The sequence below is a fragment of the Pleurodeles waltl genome, chromosome 7 (genome assembly GCF_031143425.1).
Source record: "Pleurodeles waltl isolate 20211129_DDA chromosome 7, aPleWal1.hap1.20221129, whole genome shotgun sequence".
Taxonomy (NCBI): Eukaryota; Metazoa; Chordata; class Amphibia; order Caudata; family Salamandridae; genus Pleurodeles; species Pleurodeles waltl.
Genome location: NC_090446.1, coordinates 1,460,496,354 through 1,460,513,680, shown reverse-complemented (window position 1 = coordinate 1,460,513,680; position 17,327 = coordinate 1,460,496,354). Strand labels below are relative to the sequence as shown.

General features: G+C 44.2%; 1 protein-coding gene across 3 annotated transcripts in view; it reads left to right on the top strand.

Moving 5' to 3' along the window:
- Window positions 1-11,509, top strand: part of PROSER3 (proline and serine rich 3) — a 103,758-nt gene extending 92,249 nt beyond the window's left edge. For all 3 annotated transcript variants that reach the window (XM_069201133.1, XM_069201131.1, XM_069201132.1), the window contains 3 exons: window positions 1,662-1,743; window positions 7,830-7,917; window positions 11,369-11,509. In XM_069201133.1, the coding sequence (XP_069057234.1) occupies window positions 1,662-1,743; window positions 7,830-7,896 (149 nt within the window). In that variant the 3' untranslated portion in view covers window positions 7,897-7,917; window positions 11,369-11,509. The remainder of the gene's footprint in view (window positions 1-1,661; window positions 1,744-7,829; window positions 7,918-11,368) is intronic.
- Window positions 11,510-17,327: the final 5,818 nt, after the last annotated feature.

The window sequence follows — 17,327 nt, the reverse complement described above, 5'->3', positions numbered from 1 at the left end:
TTGAGTTGGAAAAGCCTTTCTGACTCACCAAATGATTCTTGCAAACCATATTGTACCACAATTAGGATGGGATGTGAAAAGGGTGTCTCCTCCAAATTGCAGTTCGTGCTGGCATGCATCAGTAAGGGGAATGGTAAGTGACTGGAAATGATCTCAGGCAGCTTCAGGGTAAGTAGATAGTGGTTCAAGGGGCCACTTTGTGTTCCCCACATGTGTCCCCAAACAGGAAACATTTGTTTTTAAAAGCAGCAACTGTCATTTTAGAGGACACAGGCTGGTTTTATTAAACAAAGTGTACAGTTCATAGTGTTATTAAAGAAATGTGTTCTGACGAGAAAGCAAAGGCAAGGATGGTGATCTGCTGTCCCTGCACTGGCAGCCAATTATAGGGACTCACAAATTGCGACACACCTAATATTAATTAGAGATGTGGTTTTGCAATTCCCATAAATGTGCAATGTACAAAAACGTATTAGTACATAGGTCGTAAATTGCATACCCATTTGCAAACCAGTCAGTGTATAAATTGCTCACCCTGGGTTGCGAATGGGTCTTAGTACAGCGGGTTCCAAGTGTTTTTATTATGGCAGGACCAATGAAAAACAGAGGTGGATAAGATCATTAAACATCAAAGTGTTTTACTTTTACATTTTCCTATATTCAAAAGAATTGGGTAAATGCCTGAAATAACATTGACCAATAAGAAAAATAGGAGTCCTTGTGATTCACTCTATTGACACCTGGTTCATCATCTGCAGTAGTCCCTTGTAATACAGAAGAACTGGTGGACCTTCAGTCCAATCTACAGCAACAACAACTGACGTACACTCTTGCCTGGCAAATTTCATTTCAACTTTGAGGTAAGCTTTTGAAGAAATACACTGAAAGAGAAACAAAAAAGGAGAGTGACGGCAAGGCAAACAAGAGGGACAAATCTCAGTTTACAGCAGGGATCTCCAACCTATTTTCTCATAAGAGTTACATATGTACAATGAATATCAGCCTGAGCTACTAATAGTATTACTGTTGTAATAGTGACCAAATCAGACAAGATTACATTAGTGGCAACCCTATGCAAGATGACCAGCAGTGATCAACTTTGTGCATCAGTCAGGGATGCCAGCAGAGTGTTAAACATGCATTTTCAAGTTTAGACGCTTCTACCTGGGTAATACATGGCAGCCATAGCTGCAATGCACTAGGGTAATAAGTCTCCCAACGTCGCATGATTTATAACTCCAATATCCGCCTGAAACATATTATAACATGTATTTGTAAAGTACAAGTTTACCTGGAGAAGTATCTTTGAACTGAAATAACATATTTATTGTTACCCAACTCAGTGGTAGGAATGGATGAACTGGAAATTCAATAATTTTCCTCCAAACCTCCACTTATGAGTTCTGAAAATGTACATATTTTCATCTTGAATACACACTTTTCAATGTTATACATATATCCATTCAATCAAGCAAAAGCCTCTAATGTAGTAGGCTGGTCTGCACACAGGAGACATACTTGCAGGTATAGACTTACTCACAAGCTATTTGTTGGAGAAGCCTTGTTTACAGGATTGGGTTTCGTTACCCAGGGATTGGTGGTATTCAGGTCATCTTTGGTCATAATGATTTCATCACAAAATCTTGTCTTGTCTTATACAGATTCTGATGGCACTGAGTTTGAAGATGATCCACTGCTGCAGGTGCTGAGAGAGAGACGAAACGGCATCCTTCAACGACTCAGGTTAAAGAACTGCATGTTTGTTTTCCTTACCATCATGCTATCAACTCGTCATCACTTTTGTCTTTCAGGTGTCAGGATGAGGTGTCCTATATCACCATTGTCCAGAGATCTTGCTCCTGCGGAGTGCCTTTTTTGGCTCCATCCATAACCTTTTCTTAGGGCTTTAAACCCATCACTTTGACTTCTTATGAGAACTTTACCTGTGTGCATACACGCTGGCCTCCTTGTCTTATTGTGTAACAGTTCATAACTTTCGGCACTGTCCTACCTAAAGGGTTATCTTGGTATTCTGCAGGTTGATCCATCAAGGTCACCATTATAGAGGTCATGTCTTGTAAATCGATTGATCTATTTCTAAAGGATCCCCATACTTTTCTGCTTGCTTATCCCTTTCCTTCACTGTTATCAGTCAGTCTAAGCTTCTTTGCTTTGTTTATAGATTTTGCCTGACATAATTCTCGCCCAGTCTATCAATGTTATTGCCCTGCCACAAACATTACCTACCTATGTGCTGTGTGCCTTCCAGAATTTCTTTGTTTTTGTCCTATGTGCAGGAGGATCATAAGGGTGCAGCTTTGTGTTAAAAGGTTGCCTGAAATGCAGACATTTGTTAATGTTTTGGCATTGGCATTTCCTCAATGGCTATATCCTTGAGGAAAGCAAATGGCTTTGGCCTTTAAGGTCCTTAGCAGATTCCCATCCTCCACTGTCTCTGCTACAGAATTGTGTGCTGGAGATACAGGGTTGGTGACAGCACAGTCTTTGTATATATCACATGGACCATATCTGCTTTAGCTTGACTTTCATTGCTTTGCCTGCTTTTCCAATACATTAACTAATATTGCTTTTTCCATATCTATTTTTGCCCCTCCAAGAGTACTAATAAGTTTGTCCTGCGTCCCCTCCACTCAAGCATCAACCCGTGTGATTCCTTCCCTGCTTCTGTTCCATGCTGTATCTCTCTTGCTTTGTCTTAATGCTCTCCTATTATAATCTTGCTCTCTGCTTAGTTGACAGTACGTGGCTCCTCGTGACTTCTTTGAGCAATGACAGCTCACTTCCCCACATCTTATTTCTCATTTTCTGTCGTAATCTTTTGTGTTAGAGGGAATGCTCTCAGTGTACCCGTCAGTTAGGTTTACATTGTTTAAGATCCAGTACTTAAGTGTTAGTCAGCACAGAACATCATTTTTTAAGAGCCCATTCTGTGTGTGCCTTGATTCCCAAGTAAAATTATTTACATAATTGCTATATTGAGGCTTTGTGGTGTGTAGATGTTCTGGATCTGGGATGGGTGTAGGGTTTGGAAGGAATAGTTAATCCATCTGCTCTTTACAGAATGTAGTTTTCCCATTTCATTTGTCATATCAATGAAAATTGTTTGCTATTTAGAGCTTTATCATTCTAAAGCGTGTTGGTAATATCATGTGATGAGTCTCAAATAGGGCGGCTGACATTTGTCATTGTTGTGCATCTTTGAGAGCTGTATGTTCTTATATGATAAAGACTTATTTAAAGAGTATTACATTAAAGAACGTCTGCTTGCACAGCTTTTGCTCAAAATCCAGGTGGTTCGAAGGAGTATGATGAAACATCACTCTCCTTTTAAGGTTCAGTTCCAAGTAGAGCGAGGAGGCATCCATACAAGTATGCATGGTCCACTGATGCATGCTTAAAGAACGAGCAGACTATATTGCTAGCCCTAAAATATTGGGTTCTTCTACCAGTCTCTGTCCAGAAGTAGAGAAGTGACTGAACATGTTAAAAGTAGACCATAGACAAGCCAAGTCTGTGAACAGCTTGGGACAGCGTTAACGTTGGCTTTGAAGCTAACGATGCAAAGATGTTTGGGACCCTTGGGAGTCAGTTGTTATGTACCAATGGCTATTGCACTGAGTGAGCCAAGAGTTTATGACACTGTATGCAATGGAACATAATTTAAGGATACCCCTGTGTGAAGCCTTAGCCAGGCTGAGCAGTGTGGGTGTACTGCCAGTTACCCAGCCAGACGTTGGTGAGCTCTTTATAACAAAGATAGGAATGCTCCTGGTAAAACTAGTTATAGACTTTAGCTAACATTCAGTTAGAGCAACTAAAGTCCATTTTAGCTATAGATATGTTGAGGGGAAAAAAATAAAATGTCATAGGGGCAGACAGAAGTTGGTGTTTTGTTTTGGCCTTTTTGGTCACTCATTATCTATAACCAGGCATTACTTCCCTCCTCCCCTTGAGCTTGGGACCTGGACATGGGCAGGCACTGAGTTCAGCAGGACCTGGGCTTCACATTAGCTAAGAAAAATGATCTTGGTGTTGCGTTGGCGGCCTGCGAGCTTTAGCGTCCCATGACTCTAGAGCAAAACAGATAGAAGTTAAATAGGGGCTATTAGAAACTCGTAGTAATGATACGACAACAATAGAAAACAGCGGAGTGGAACCAGGGAAGAATGCATAATCCATGGCATATACGACCACACGACAAAAATATCATATACAGTTCCAAAATATAGAAGGTGCTCCTGACGCAGTAATCAAACTACTGTAACTATCTAAGGGTAGAGAACTTCACATTTTCTCTTGTTTTGTCATAAAATTCAATGAAAGGATTCCAAATCTACTCCGATATGAGCATTTCATATATAGTTGTTGAGTCTCTTTATTATAATGTCTTGGTGTTTTATTAATCTCTAAAAGAAATCTATGTTTTTATGTAGAATGGAGTGAGTTATGGTATGAATTACATTTCACAAATAGCGAATTTTCAGGGCTTACGCAGTGAGAAAACGTGGTTACAGAGCCCCAGTCAACTTCAATCCTTCGATGGAGCTGGGAGTCGTCCACGTGGAAATGGTATCCAGCGCTGTAGGAAGTCAGGATGCTGTGACATGTAGACATTGAATGGGGTTGGAGACAATCCAGAACCCTAGGGTACACCATAGTAGATATTTGTAGTTTTAAAGAGGAAGAGCCCAAATTACCCTATTGGTGCTGTTGTTTGCTACTGCGTGGTTATTAATGCCCACCTGTGGATGAGCACATCATGATCCTTGGTATTGAGTGCGGCAGAGAGATCTAGAAGAACTTTATCACCATCTGCCTTCCAGAGTTCCTCCTTTATGTTTATTAGGGTAGTTTTGGTGATTCTTCTTGTCTTAAGGCCTCATTGGAGGTCATTGAGGAAGGTGTTGTTCTCAAGATGATAGAGTTGTTGGGACACCACTATTTCAATAAACCTATCAACACAAGGGAGTCTAAAGATTGGTCTTTAATTTGCCAAGTCACTGTGTTCTGCATTGTCCTTCTTTAGAATCACGGTAATGATTGCATGTCTTTGGTCCTGTGGGATTTGCGCACTAACTAGGGAGCTATTTCCATTTTTGATAATAAGCAGTACGGCTGCAGGTAGGCCCAGGTTAATTAATTTAGCATTGATTGCATCCCAGAATAGGTATGACGTCTTGAAGGATGGAATTTTTTTAACCTCTAACTCCGACACTGAAGCTAACTCCATTAGTATAAGTACGTTCAGTTGAAGGGATGTGTTGGCTCGAGTCCTGTAAATATATCAGTGGAGGACTGAGATTCATGTGCAGAAGGTCTCACACTGGAGTCAGCGATATGGTACCTGAGGGAGTCAATTTTGTTCTTGAAAAATGCCAGGAGATTGTCACAGATTTCAGGTTAAGGTGCAAATACATATAGTTACTTAAAATAACTATAACAGCTGAATTTCTATGGGTTTGTGCATGTAAAATCTGAACCTAACTATAACATTCCTGTAACCTTTGGATTTTAGTGAAACTCTCTCTCTCGACTCGTGACACAGCAGCACAACTATAGAGAGACGTCCACAGCCAGTGAAAGTGCAAAAAAGATTAATGTTTTATCGGTTACCACCAGTACTTCAAAAATAGTGTGAACAAAAAGTATTAATGGCTGACGTGTTTTGGCTTCACTGACTGAAAAATCATATATATTAATATTTTTTTTCCTTTTACTAAAAAGCCAAAGGTTATGGGAACGTCATAGTTAGGTTCAGATTTTACATGCACAAAACCATAGAAATTCAGCTGTTATAGTTAGTTATTTCAAGCAACTATAACTCGTACCCTAAGGTAACTATAACTCGCGCCCTCGCCATGCACCGTTTTCTCATCAGTAATTTCACTGCAGATGTTACAGTGATATTATCAATGATGTCATAGAAGATGTTATGAGTGGCGTACTATCTGGGGTAATTAGCAGTGCATGGTGATGGCGCGAGTGACCCTCGAAGCCTGCCATTCACTACAATGCATTTCAACGCCACGTTCTGTAGACCCTACCTAACCAACATCCTTTGTGGGAAGGACCTCCCCAGTGATGATCTTTAGCTCCACCAAGCAGAGCTCCTTTAACTTCCATCCATATCGACCATAATCAGTATAATCATAATGTAGGTTTATGATCGCCCCTGATAGAATTACAAAGGCATTGCATATAAAGGGTTTACTAACTGTTATGAAGAAAAAAAATTGATATGCCATACTGGCATTACGATACATCATGTGTGGCATTCCTACGGCTCAGCTGATATTACTTTGCTTGTCTTGATTTCAGTGCAGATCTGTTATAACATATCTACCCATAGCATAAAAGCATCAAAGCATCTAGTATATCTCGCTGTAAATCATATCTTCATCTTCACTATGTGTGGAAGTTGCTGTTATCATCAAAGTGATTCCACCCTCTCATGTTCCAGGAGTCAACTTTGATCCTATGTTCTTGTTCCATTGGTGAACTTCTAAGCCGCTAACTCTGAATAAATATGAACTACACCTGAATCATCCTCATCTGAGCTGCTCTTATCGCATATTTGTTCTCGTCCCTCCTCTTCATCCTCTACGTACTGCTCATCCTGGTCTCCATCCAGTTTGTGTACAATCACGTTAGCCTTTTCCAGAAAACCATAGATCCTCTGCATTTAAAAAAATCAGGGTTGTTGATCACTGATCTCACCTGAACAGTAAGTGTCTGGGTGGAGCTTTCAGAAAACGGAGGCAAGATCATTAGTCAAGATCAGGGGCAGCATCTTAGTGCAGAAGTCTTAGGCATCATAGTACCTAAAAAGAGTTTGTCTGTTTTAGTAGTTGTTTGTGCAGCCCTTGCTGTTCTTGTATTCAGAGATGTTGCTGAAATAGAGTATACTTGAAGTTCTCTTCCATTTCCTCTGGCACTACTGAAACATGCTCGAGATGCCCCGTATTTCCTCTTATAGATCTTTGCTGTGTCAGATTTTTCTTATTATGTGTTCTATATGGGTATCTTTCTTTCTTGAAAGTTTTACCACTTTAGGAATGAGGGCTGTGGGGGTTATTACAAGATATTCTATAGTCCACCGTCCGCACGTCCTTTGTTTCCTGATCATTTCAGTTCGCTGACATAGGTTCCCAAAAGAGCAGCAAGTCTGAGTCGAGTTCTGAGAGCTCCTTATATTCTCTTCCTGGTCTCAATGTGATGTGGGTTTTTCATGACAGATCTTCTGCTTTCCTTTGAAGATAAACAGGAAGGGGGGTTGGGAGCACCCAGAAATAAGTGACTAGAGATTTACAGCAATGTCTGCACCAACGTTGGTGAAAAACTACAGATAATTTTCAAGTAGGTGCTATCTGTGAACTGCTTTACCAGGATGCAAAGGGGCAAACTGTGCTGGGATATGCGGTAGTGTGCTCTCAGCCCCCCTTCCTAGGTAACCCTTCTAGGCTTCAGTTTACATTTGGGTGACCAGTACTATGGATTCTGTGTAAAGTGTCACTGTGAGAGCATCATTTCTATCCCGTAGCTCTTTCTGTATGTGTCATGTTGTGATGGTCTTCCCATCTCCTTACTGGGACACACAATCTTTCCTCTGGTCTCTGGCTTTTTCCTCATAAAAACAATATTGTAACTCTGTTTTCTCTGCCGCCGTTTAATTTCTGCGCACTTAGTCATGTTGTTGTTTTTTGTTTTCTCATTTGGACACTTTGCACACACATCCTCTCCTCTATCTCTCTTCTCATCAGAGCATACCACACAGTTTCACTTTTCACTTAACTTCTTGTCTGCTCCAGGGATGTGGATGCCTTTATTACCAAATTGGAATCGCATGAGTCTTCCGAGCCCCCTGAGCCAGACTGACACTCATTGCTACTGATAACTGTGAGTATTTGTAACTACTGATAATGTACAGCTTTGTTTCTTGCGCTTCCTACTAGCATTGCGTCTTTCACATCAATGTGCCTTGAGTGTATATTGGGGCGCTTTGGTTTGTCACAACCAAAACGAGGGCTGAGTTCACGGTTACTCAAGCATCCTGCCACAGGTAGAGTCTGGTGGTCCCCCCCCCCCCCCTTCTCCACATTGATTCAGGTGCCGCGTAGTCCCCTGCACAGTCTTGAGCCAATCATAAAAGCGTTTTGGCAGGCCTCCTGAAAGCCTTCACTCATACTTGAGGCAGGAGAATATCATCTAAAACGTATCTAAATTAATAAAGTTAAAGCTTAACTTACATCTATACAACACCGGGACATATAGGAACTGAAATGAAATCCTAAAACGTTACCATGCCGCAGAGATGTTCCGGGGCTCCCTCTTCTGAAATGCAGACTCTAGGCTTCTTGCTTGTGTGTGTTTTCTGTCATTTGGTAGGAGTTTATCATGGAGGTACACAAATGGCCATTGCTTTTTGACTACGTTGAGTTGACTTAAACCCATTCCCATCCTGCGCAGCACAAGCAACTCTTTACTCAATGTAAGGTTCTTCTCACTCAGAGTTGGCCAGCATTTTCTCTACACTGAGCAAATGTACCTGGCATTTTACTTTTCTTGTTAGAGCTGGGAAGATAGGATGGTTTTATGTCACACCTTCCACCGTGGCCAAAGTCATGAACACCCACGCCCTTGCTTGTAGAGTACATTATTATGGTTTCTTTATCATTTTTGGTTTTTCATCTGACAAAATACTTGAATGGACTTGAGCAGTCCTTGTTCAGTTACTAGAACAGAAGGCTACATCCACATGAAATGCCATTTAGATCAGGTAGTTCACCATTGTGAGTATTTTATAAAAATCTCTCACACTCATCATTGCTCCTCTTGCCAAATGAATGAATGGTGCCAGGCTGAAGAATGGTGAGAAGTGCACAGAGCCCTTTATGTATGGGCCTAAAATGGAAACCCCTGATTTTTTCAAAGGATTAAAAATAGTAAGAGCGTGTCCTTATCGTACTTTTGAGAGACAGAGGTATCCTACACTTGTAAATGCCAAATGCTGCTCACACCACTTTTTTGTAGTTCATCATGAATATTAAAAATGTGATAGAGACTTCTGTTGCAGATTCCTTACCTTGGAATGTCTGCACCTTGTGTGTCTCTGGTGCTTGGAGCCCGACCACTACCCGAAGTTGTTCTCCAAGTGCCGGCCATGAACCCAAAAGCTTTGAGGGAGCGGTCCCTAAAGCTAATTGCAGCCCGGTGATCATCTCAGCATTGCTCCTGGTTGAGAGGAAGGTCCAGAGACCGCTTGCGGAGTCCACACTTGTCGTCCTCCCACTCTAAGTCCTCAGGATGTTCGGGTAAGCACAAGAAGAAGTTGAAGAAGAGCAGGCGTTCTTTGTCTTCACCCCAGTGGTTGGATGACATGACGTGGGAAAAGGTGTGTTGTCGCTCTAGGCCCCCTTCCACGAAAGCCGACTTTTGGGTCGGCGCTGTGCCTCCCTGAGTTTAAGCGTGACAGAGCCACCCCTGCCTAATTGCGTGCGTTTATGAGGCCATGAACCTCATTTTTGGGCAGTCTGACCCTGCTGGAGCACCTTTGGACCCTAGCGCCGCAGGGTTGGCAGGGGCCCCCTCGGGTTCCATGCCGGCAGCTTCGGCCTCGGCTCTGGTGGGCACCCTGGGATCTGTTCCTGGATACGAACTGGCATCCGTCGTGCCACTGCGTCTTTCCCCGATGATGGTTCAGACGTCAACGCACCTGATGCCGCCCTGGCCCGTGGTTGGCGTTGATCCTGTACTCATTCCCAACTCTGACACGGAGCCATACCAGCGTCGCTCGATGCAGATTCTGACTTTGACGAGGAACTTGCTCCCTAGGTTGGATCCTGACCCTTATTCTTATGGGTACGGTGAGAGTATGGAAGGGTCACTGGACCCTTTAGAATACCAGCTTGATGACCCCATGGACTGGGCTCAGGACCTGGGTGAAGCCATTGGTCTGGACACTTTCCCTGACGCTGGCATGTTTTCTCCCCCAACCGTGGCTACGAGGAGGGAGCATCTTATTCATTGGTGGTGAGGAGAGCTGCCAAGGTCTGACTGAAGTGCTGCAGCCTGGGACTTCCTTTTCAGAACCCTTTTTGCCCTTTAATGAAGCCCTCACTGATGTCCTGCTGGGAACTTGGTCCAAACCCAGCACAGGGGCTCCTGTTAATAGGACAATTGCCTGCCGCCATAGACCCCCACCCCTGAGAGCTTGGCTATCCAGGCCTCTACATCCCCAGGCGCATTCCCTTCCGCACCCCTGGATAAGGAATCCAAAAGACTGGATCAGCTTGGTAAAAAGATTTTTTTCTTCCTCCAGTCTGGCATTGCAGTCCGTGAACGCCGCATGACTTATGGGCTGTTAATCCCATACTTTATAAGACATGCTCACGCAGGTGCTGCGACAGGTCCTGAAGGAGGCCTGGGCCATTCTCTCTGAAGCTGTTGCTGATCGGAGAGAAGCACCAAAGTTCACTATATGATGTGGACTGGATGCAACTAACTCACTGGATAGGTCGGTTACATAGACAGTGGCCTTGAGGCACCACGCATAGTTGAGGACGTACGGATTTTCGAGGGATGTTCAAGCCTTGCTTACGGACGTGCCCCTTGATAGCACCTGTCTCTTTGGAGACAAAGCAGTCTCGGTGCTCGAGAGCTTTAAGGAGTCGGGGGCTTCGGCCTGCTCCTTGGGCCTCGCTGCTGCCCTTTACCACCTTCCGCCATCCCCCCCCCCCCCCCCCCCCCCCCAGTCTGCTGTTTGCCCCTTTTGTGGCCACAGAAGGGGCGTCAAACCACATCCCTTTCCCTCCAGCCACCGTGACACGCATGATGCCAAGCTTCTGCGTGGCTGGGGATGTAGGATCCAACGTCCTATTGGATCAGGGGACCTGCGGTCTTCCCAGCCCACCACCCCTCCCGCTGCAGCCTCTAAACCTTCCTACTCTGGCGCTTCCCTATCAGGGACCAATGGGAGGCAGGATTCGCCATCACCTGCCCTGCTGTCAATCCATCACGTCAGATAGATGGGTTTTGCAAATAGTCTGAAGGGGCTACTCCCTCCCCTTCGAAATTGACCCTCCATCTTTGCCACCATCCTGCGATTGGATGACGGAGGATCACCTGGCACTTCAGCTCTCTTGGCCAAGGCATCTAGATTATGTCTCAACCAGATAATGCGGTACCGAAGGTAAGTAACTTGTTCTTCACACTGATACCATCTGATGTACACCTGATAACTAATATGGCACCTCACTCTCATGACATCAGTGTGTATCCCTATGTTTGTACTCCACCTTTCTAATGTGTCCTCTCTAATCTCTCGCTTGTGGTTTCTTTGTATTCACAGTTCCTGGATGATGGACTAAACAGTATCGCTTCAGTGAGTGGCGCTATCAGGAAGCTGCACACTCTGCAGATCAGGATCCAAAAGGAACATTTCCAGCAATATATCTATTTTTTAAAGTAATAAAAAGATTCTAGTAGCTCATCACTGTGTATGTAAGTCTATTGATCTTACTTCTGTTCAAATCCCCTCTCTAGTTTTCCTCTTTTTACTTCCCTTTCTCGTCCGCTTCCTGTTTTGATTCCATTGACTAGTCCAGCCTGTAGATTGTTGGTAAAGTTTCTCTGACTACCTCCAGGTACATGAGGTCTGCCATGTCCCCTAAGACCAATACCTTGGAAGTGACTATACAATTAGTGACTTTACTGTGACTACTCTTTCCCCACATCGTCTGCAATTCAATGCCTTTAAAGCGACATCAATGGATGTTGGCCTACAGAAAGACGAAGCAATATAGGCTGCATACTTGCATACATCTTGGGGGATGGGGAGAAGCGCACAGAGGCCATTATGTATGGACCTAAAGTTTTTCTCAAAGGACTTTAAATAGTAGTAGTGATGGCAGTACCAAAGAAACGATATAACTAAATGGAACCATAAAAGAAAGTGATTTAGGACCCCAGTATGTAACCTGCAGATTGTGAGGTGCACTGCAGTCTGGCATATGAAGAGAACTCAGTCTGCACACTCAGCATATCTTACTCTGTCTGAGAAAAAGGCTTCAACTAGGAAGAAGTACCATTATTATCCTAAAAAGGCGACTAGTTGTGATGATGTGATTTCGGTAGCAGTCTTGGTGGTATGTAATTCGCATCTTTAGGATTTGCCAAGGGTAATCTGTCTTGTTACGTCTGAGGGGGGCTGGTAAAATTGTATTATATTTTAATTAACGTGATTATATGTAAATGAATTATGACAAAGCATCTCTAAAAGGGCCACACTGTCCAGATTACGAGGACACTGTTTTTTTTGTGCTCGTTCCTGATGTTTCAGTGTCTCTAGAATCTGTAGTGAAGAAGGTTTTGCAGTGACGGATGTAAGTAGCTGTCAAGAAAAAAAGCTATTTGGTGGTGAATACTTGTCAGACCTCCTGGCCCAGTCTTGTATATTGTCACAATTCCGACTACTCACCGGGTGCCTGCTCTGAGGGAGATTGACATCCTTTTCTGTCTTGCCGTAGGCAGAAGGTCCCAGTAAGTTCTGCATAGGAACTGATGCTGTGGAGAAGCACATACCCCAGAAGCAGAGATAGAAATGCCCAACGTGTAGCGACATCTGCATAGTGCACATGTATACCAAACGTACCACAAGACAGCGCACGCTCATACAGCTGGCTTTCACTCCATTGGGACTACGCATGGTCCCCAGACACACTGCATAAAAGGGAGGTAACTCCTTTTGTTCATGCTGCATGTCCTCCTGGTATGTCTTCATCAAATTCTAGAAGCTCTGTAACTATTCCCTGTCATGTGGCCTTTTTCTTCTGTGCCTCCTGTTTTTCCCCCACTATGTCTGCAGTTCATGATCCTTCTCTTGCTCTTTCTACCACAGTCTTGCCTCCATTCTTCCAGTTCCATAGCTAGTCACCATTTTGTCTCACACTCTGTATCTAGAAAGGGATGCTCCACTCCTATTCTAATGCCCGCCTTGCAGTCTGCAATAGCTTATTCTCTGCAAGAAACACTTTGCTTATTTGTCTTATCTGGCTGCACTCACCCTATTACTTGGTCATTCTCCACGGTTGGGTCTTCTAGATTCACATATTTGAATCATTCTTTTGATTTGCAATACTAAATGTTGGCGTGCCTTGAAGGGCTCCAAATAGTGCTTCTTTTGTAGCAGAAGTACTTCATTGGAAAAGACCCAGGCTTCCCCCGATAAAGTGAGGGTGCACTAGACCTCCGACTTCAAGCCTAAGTGTGAAAAGAAAACAAAACTGGTAATCTAGAGCAAAGGGTGAAGACAAGTTTCACATGCTTTGAATCAGAATAGTAAGCAGTACAACATAGTTATAAACATGCCAGAGAGCGGATGGTGGGAATAAAGAGAAGAGGCTCACCTTACCAAAACAGATGATGATGAAGAACTGCTTGTCCCACTGCTAAACCCCTCTCCATCCAGGCAGTATTGCCTTGTGGTGACTTTAAGGTGGCTGATCGCCCTTGTTGCTGCTGCATAAAGGGCTGTAGAGTTTGCCGGAATGCCCTGTAACTGCCCTAAAGGGAGCATCCTGCTTGAGATGACCTGCTTGGAGAGTGACCACCCTTTTGAGGACGTCGGATGGCCACCAAAAGCTGACCGGATTTTCAGAAATGCTTAGTCCTGTCAAGATATTGGACCAGAGACACCTGCTGGTAATGTACGGTACGGTACGGTAATGTGGACATTCCTGTAGCTGCATTTGTTGGATTGTGGAAGAATGCTTTTAGGACCACCCACGTGTTAAGCTGAATGAATGAACCTTGGGTAAGCCTGTTCTTATGGAACCTTTGATGGTGAAATCCTGGAGATGGAAGCTGGCGGGTGGCATTCAGAGGTGTGTCTGCATGTAGGTGTAGAGATGGGCACAATCACCAAAAGAACAAACTACAGCTTCAGTGAAGAAAAAGAAATAGCGATAGATTCAGACGTCCAAAACCGAGACTGGAAGGAAGTGGTTGGAGGCACTAGATTGCTCGTAAGGAATTTTCATAAGCGGAAGACAAGCACATGTTAGAGGAACACAGGAAAGGTAGTGCCAAGCTTTACCTCTCAGAGCACAGTCGCACAGGTTGTCAATTGATGACACTTTAATCACATTTGTGATACTATTGAAGATTTTCTGACTACACTGAAAGTTGAAGAAGGTAACTGACCAAAAAAAAGTTAATTATTTAACAAACATTTCCTAATGAAATATTTCTAATGATCTAGAGATGGCCAAGTGGTATTAGACATCAGGTAGTAATAAATGGAGAGGGGGTGACAGGTGGGATGCCACAGGAACTGCATTAAAGTCCAACCTTTTTAGAGTCTTTATCATCAGCGAAAACGAGTGTCAGGAAAAGCTGTACACACATTTGCAGGTGACATGATGGAGTCGAAAGAAAGGAAAGACTCTAAGATGGTTTGAGCTGGTGTGGGATTGACAACTATGATCGAAAACTGCCACTAAGAGTTGTGCAAAGGTGCCAAGAGATGTCTACAAGAGTATTGTTTTTTTATCAAATTCCTTCAGCGTTGGCAAACTGCTATTATAAAATCAGATTAATTATGGGGTGCAGAGGAAAAGACATAACCAACAGAAAATGAAGGTGTGTTATCACTGAACAAACATCTGATGGGACGTATCTAGGTGTCCACACTGGAGACGACATCTTGAAATTTCAGCTATAGATTAATGACTGTCCAAGGTAGAGATCTAATGATGAGTGAAAGAAGAGTGGTAAAATATGACCTGCGAAGGAGCCCGATAATTTAAACACAGAAGAGGTAGAAGGGAGGATAGGATACATTTAAAAATCTAAGGAATAAAAATACAATAGGGTGGTGGAGGGGGGGTGTTCCTGTTCAGGTTTGGCTCGTGAGTTAAGGCCACTATTGCAAGGTGCAGGCTCTTCACTGAAAATTGGACTCTCCAGGATGCACAGTTGAGAATAATGACTAAGAGAGATCAAAAGAATCTGAGACGAACACGAGCTATAGCTATTCCACGTCACCGCATCACCGCAGGTGGTAGCGCATGGCTAGGAGGTCCTGAGGAAGGGGAGAGGAGTGCCCGCCTGCCTTGTCACTGGCGGCCAGCCCATTCTTAGCCAGTTAAGGGCTGATCTTCTCAAGGTGTGGGTCAGAGGAACAGTTGAGGGCGCCTGAAGACCTTGGATCATGAAGACTCTATGCTGTGCTTGGAGCAGTAGCACATGTGCTTCCAAGTTCTGCAGTCCCACAGGAAGTATTTCTGCTTTGTGGTGGGGTCAGGCCACTTCAAGTTTACTACATTGGCCTTCAGCCTTGCATCAGCCTCTCAGGTTTTCACACAGGTCATGTTGATGGTTGTGGAATAGCCTTTCAGGTCAGGAATGTGTGTACTCCTGCACTTAATGATTGGCTGCTCAAGGCAGCCCCTATGCAGCTAGTCTTGGACCACCTAAAAGCATTATCCAATGCGGGGCACTCCAGGTACTGATGGGCAGCACAAATGGCCTATGGTATTTCAAAAGGCAGAGGGGGGTGGGGTCTGTGTCTCACGGGATTTGCCTGACGGCCAATCGGCAGGCGGACACATTCAGCATTATCCATATATAAACTTGTGATTATTTTTCTGTGTGGCAGAGAGTTTATTGACATATGCGATAATCTTTCGATCTCGCATTCTGAACCATTACTTTCTTTAAAGTTATATCACGTTTGCCCTTATTGTGTGTGAATATGTATGGCCCCAACAAATATGTGGTTTAGTTAGTAGCTCCTGTTGTGTTGACACAACATAATGATAAGCAGTACAATTTGAACGTAAGAAACGCAGTGTAGACAATAATGGAAACAGAGGAGTACAGCAAAACAAGCATTGGCAAAGCCAATAGGTTTTGCCTATACCATAGCTATTGGCGTTCTCAATGTGTTTTACCATGTTGTACATCAGTGTGGCTGCTGTTCAGCATGGCTAAACGTTAGTGGCATGGAGTGTCAGAGTGGAGTGGGGGGGAGTAGAGTGTTGTAGAGTTTATTTATTGGAATGTCGTAGAGGGGAGTAGAGTTTCAGTGGTAGAGAGTGTTGTGGAATGTCGTGGAATACAGGGGAGTGGGTTGGAGTGGATTCAGGTAATGGGGCGGATAGGATTGGGGTAGAGTGGGGGTGGATTAGAGTAGATTGGATTAGAGTGGGGTTTATTGAAATAGGGTGAGGTGGATGGGATTGGGGTGGATTAGAGTGGGGTGCATTAGGTTGGATTGGGATAGGCAGTTTGAATTGGAGTGATAGGGCTGGGTTGGAATGAAACTGCTAGAGCAGATTGGAGTGATGTGGATTAGATTCACTGGTTTAGAGTGGGGTGGATTGAACTGGGGTGGGGTGGGGTGGGGTGGATAGGAATGGAGTGGGGTGGATTGGGGTTGGCTGGATGGATTGGAGTGGGGTAGACTGGATGGACTGGAGTGGGGTATGGCGAACTGGGGTGGCTTGGATTGGGGTAGAGTGGGTGGATTGGAATAGACTGGTCGATTGGAGTGGGTTGGGGTGGATGAAATGGGGTGCACTGGATTAGGGCGTGGTGGACTGCAGTGGGAAGGATTGGGATGTGGTGTATTGGATTGGGGTAGATGAGTGTGTGATGGAGTGGGTGGATTGGAGTGGCGTGGACTACTGGGATGGGATGGATCGGACTGGAGTGGGGTGGATTGGGCTGGAGTGAATTGGGATGAGGTGGATTGGAGTGGGGTGGATTAGACTGGGGTGGACTGGATTGTAGTGGGGTGGACTGTGTGGTGTATTGGAGTGGGGTGAATTGGATAGGGGTGAATTGGATTGAAGTATGGCAGACAGTTTTGGATTGAAATGGGTTGTTTGGGATTGGAGTGGGGCAGGAAGGAGTTAGGCAGGTTGTTTTGGATTGCAGTGGGATCAAACTCAAGTGAGGCAGGTTGTTTTAGATTGGTCAGATTGGAGTTTGGTGGATTGAACTGGAGTTGGGTGGATTGGGTTGGAGGGGTGGATTAGATGAGAGTCGGGTGGATAGGATTGGGGTGAGGTGGAGTGGTGTGGATTGTTTTGGATTGGAGTGGGGCAGACTTAAGTTGGGGTGGTTTGGAGTGGGGCAGACTTGGATTGGAATGAAATCGCATTTGAGTGGGACATTGTTTTGGATTGGAGTGGGGCAAATTGTTTTGGATTGGAGTGGGGCACATTTTTTGGATTGCAATGGGGCTTATTGGAGTGGGACACATTGTTTTGAACTGGAGTGCAGCAGATTGCATTGGGGCAGAT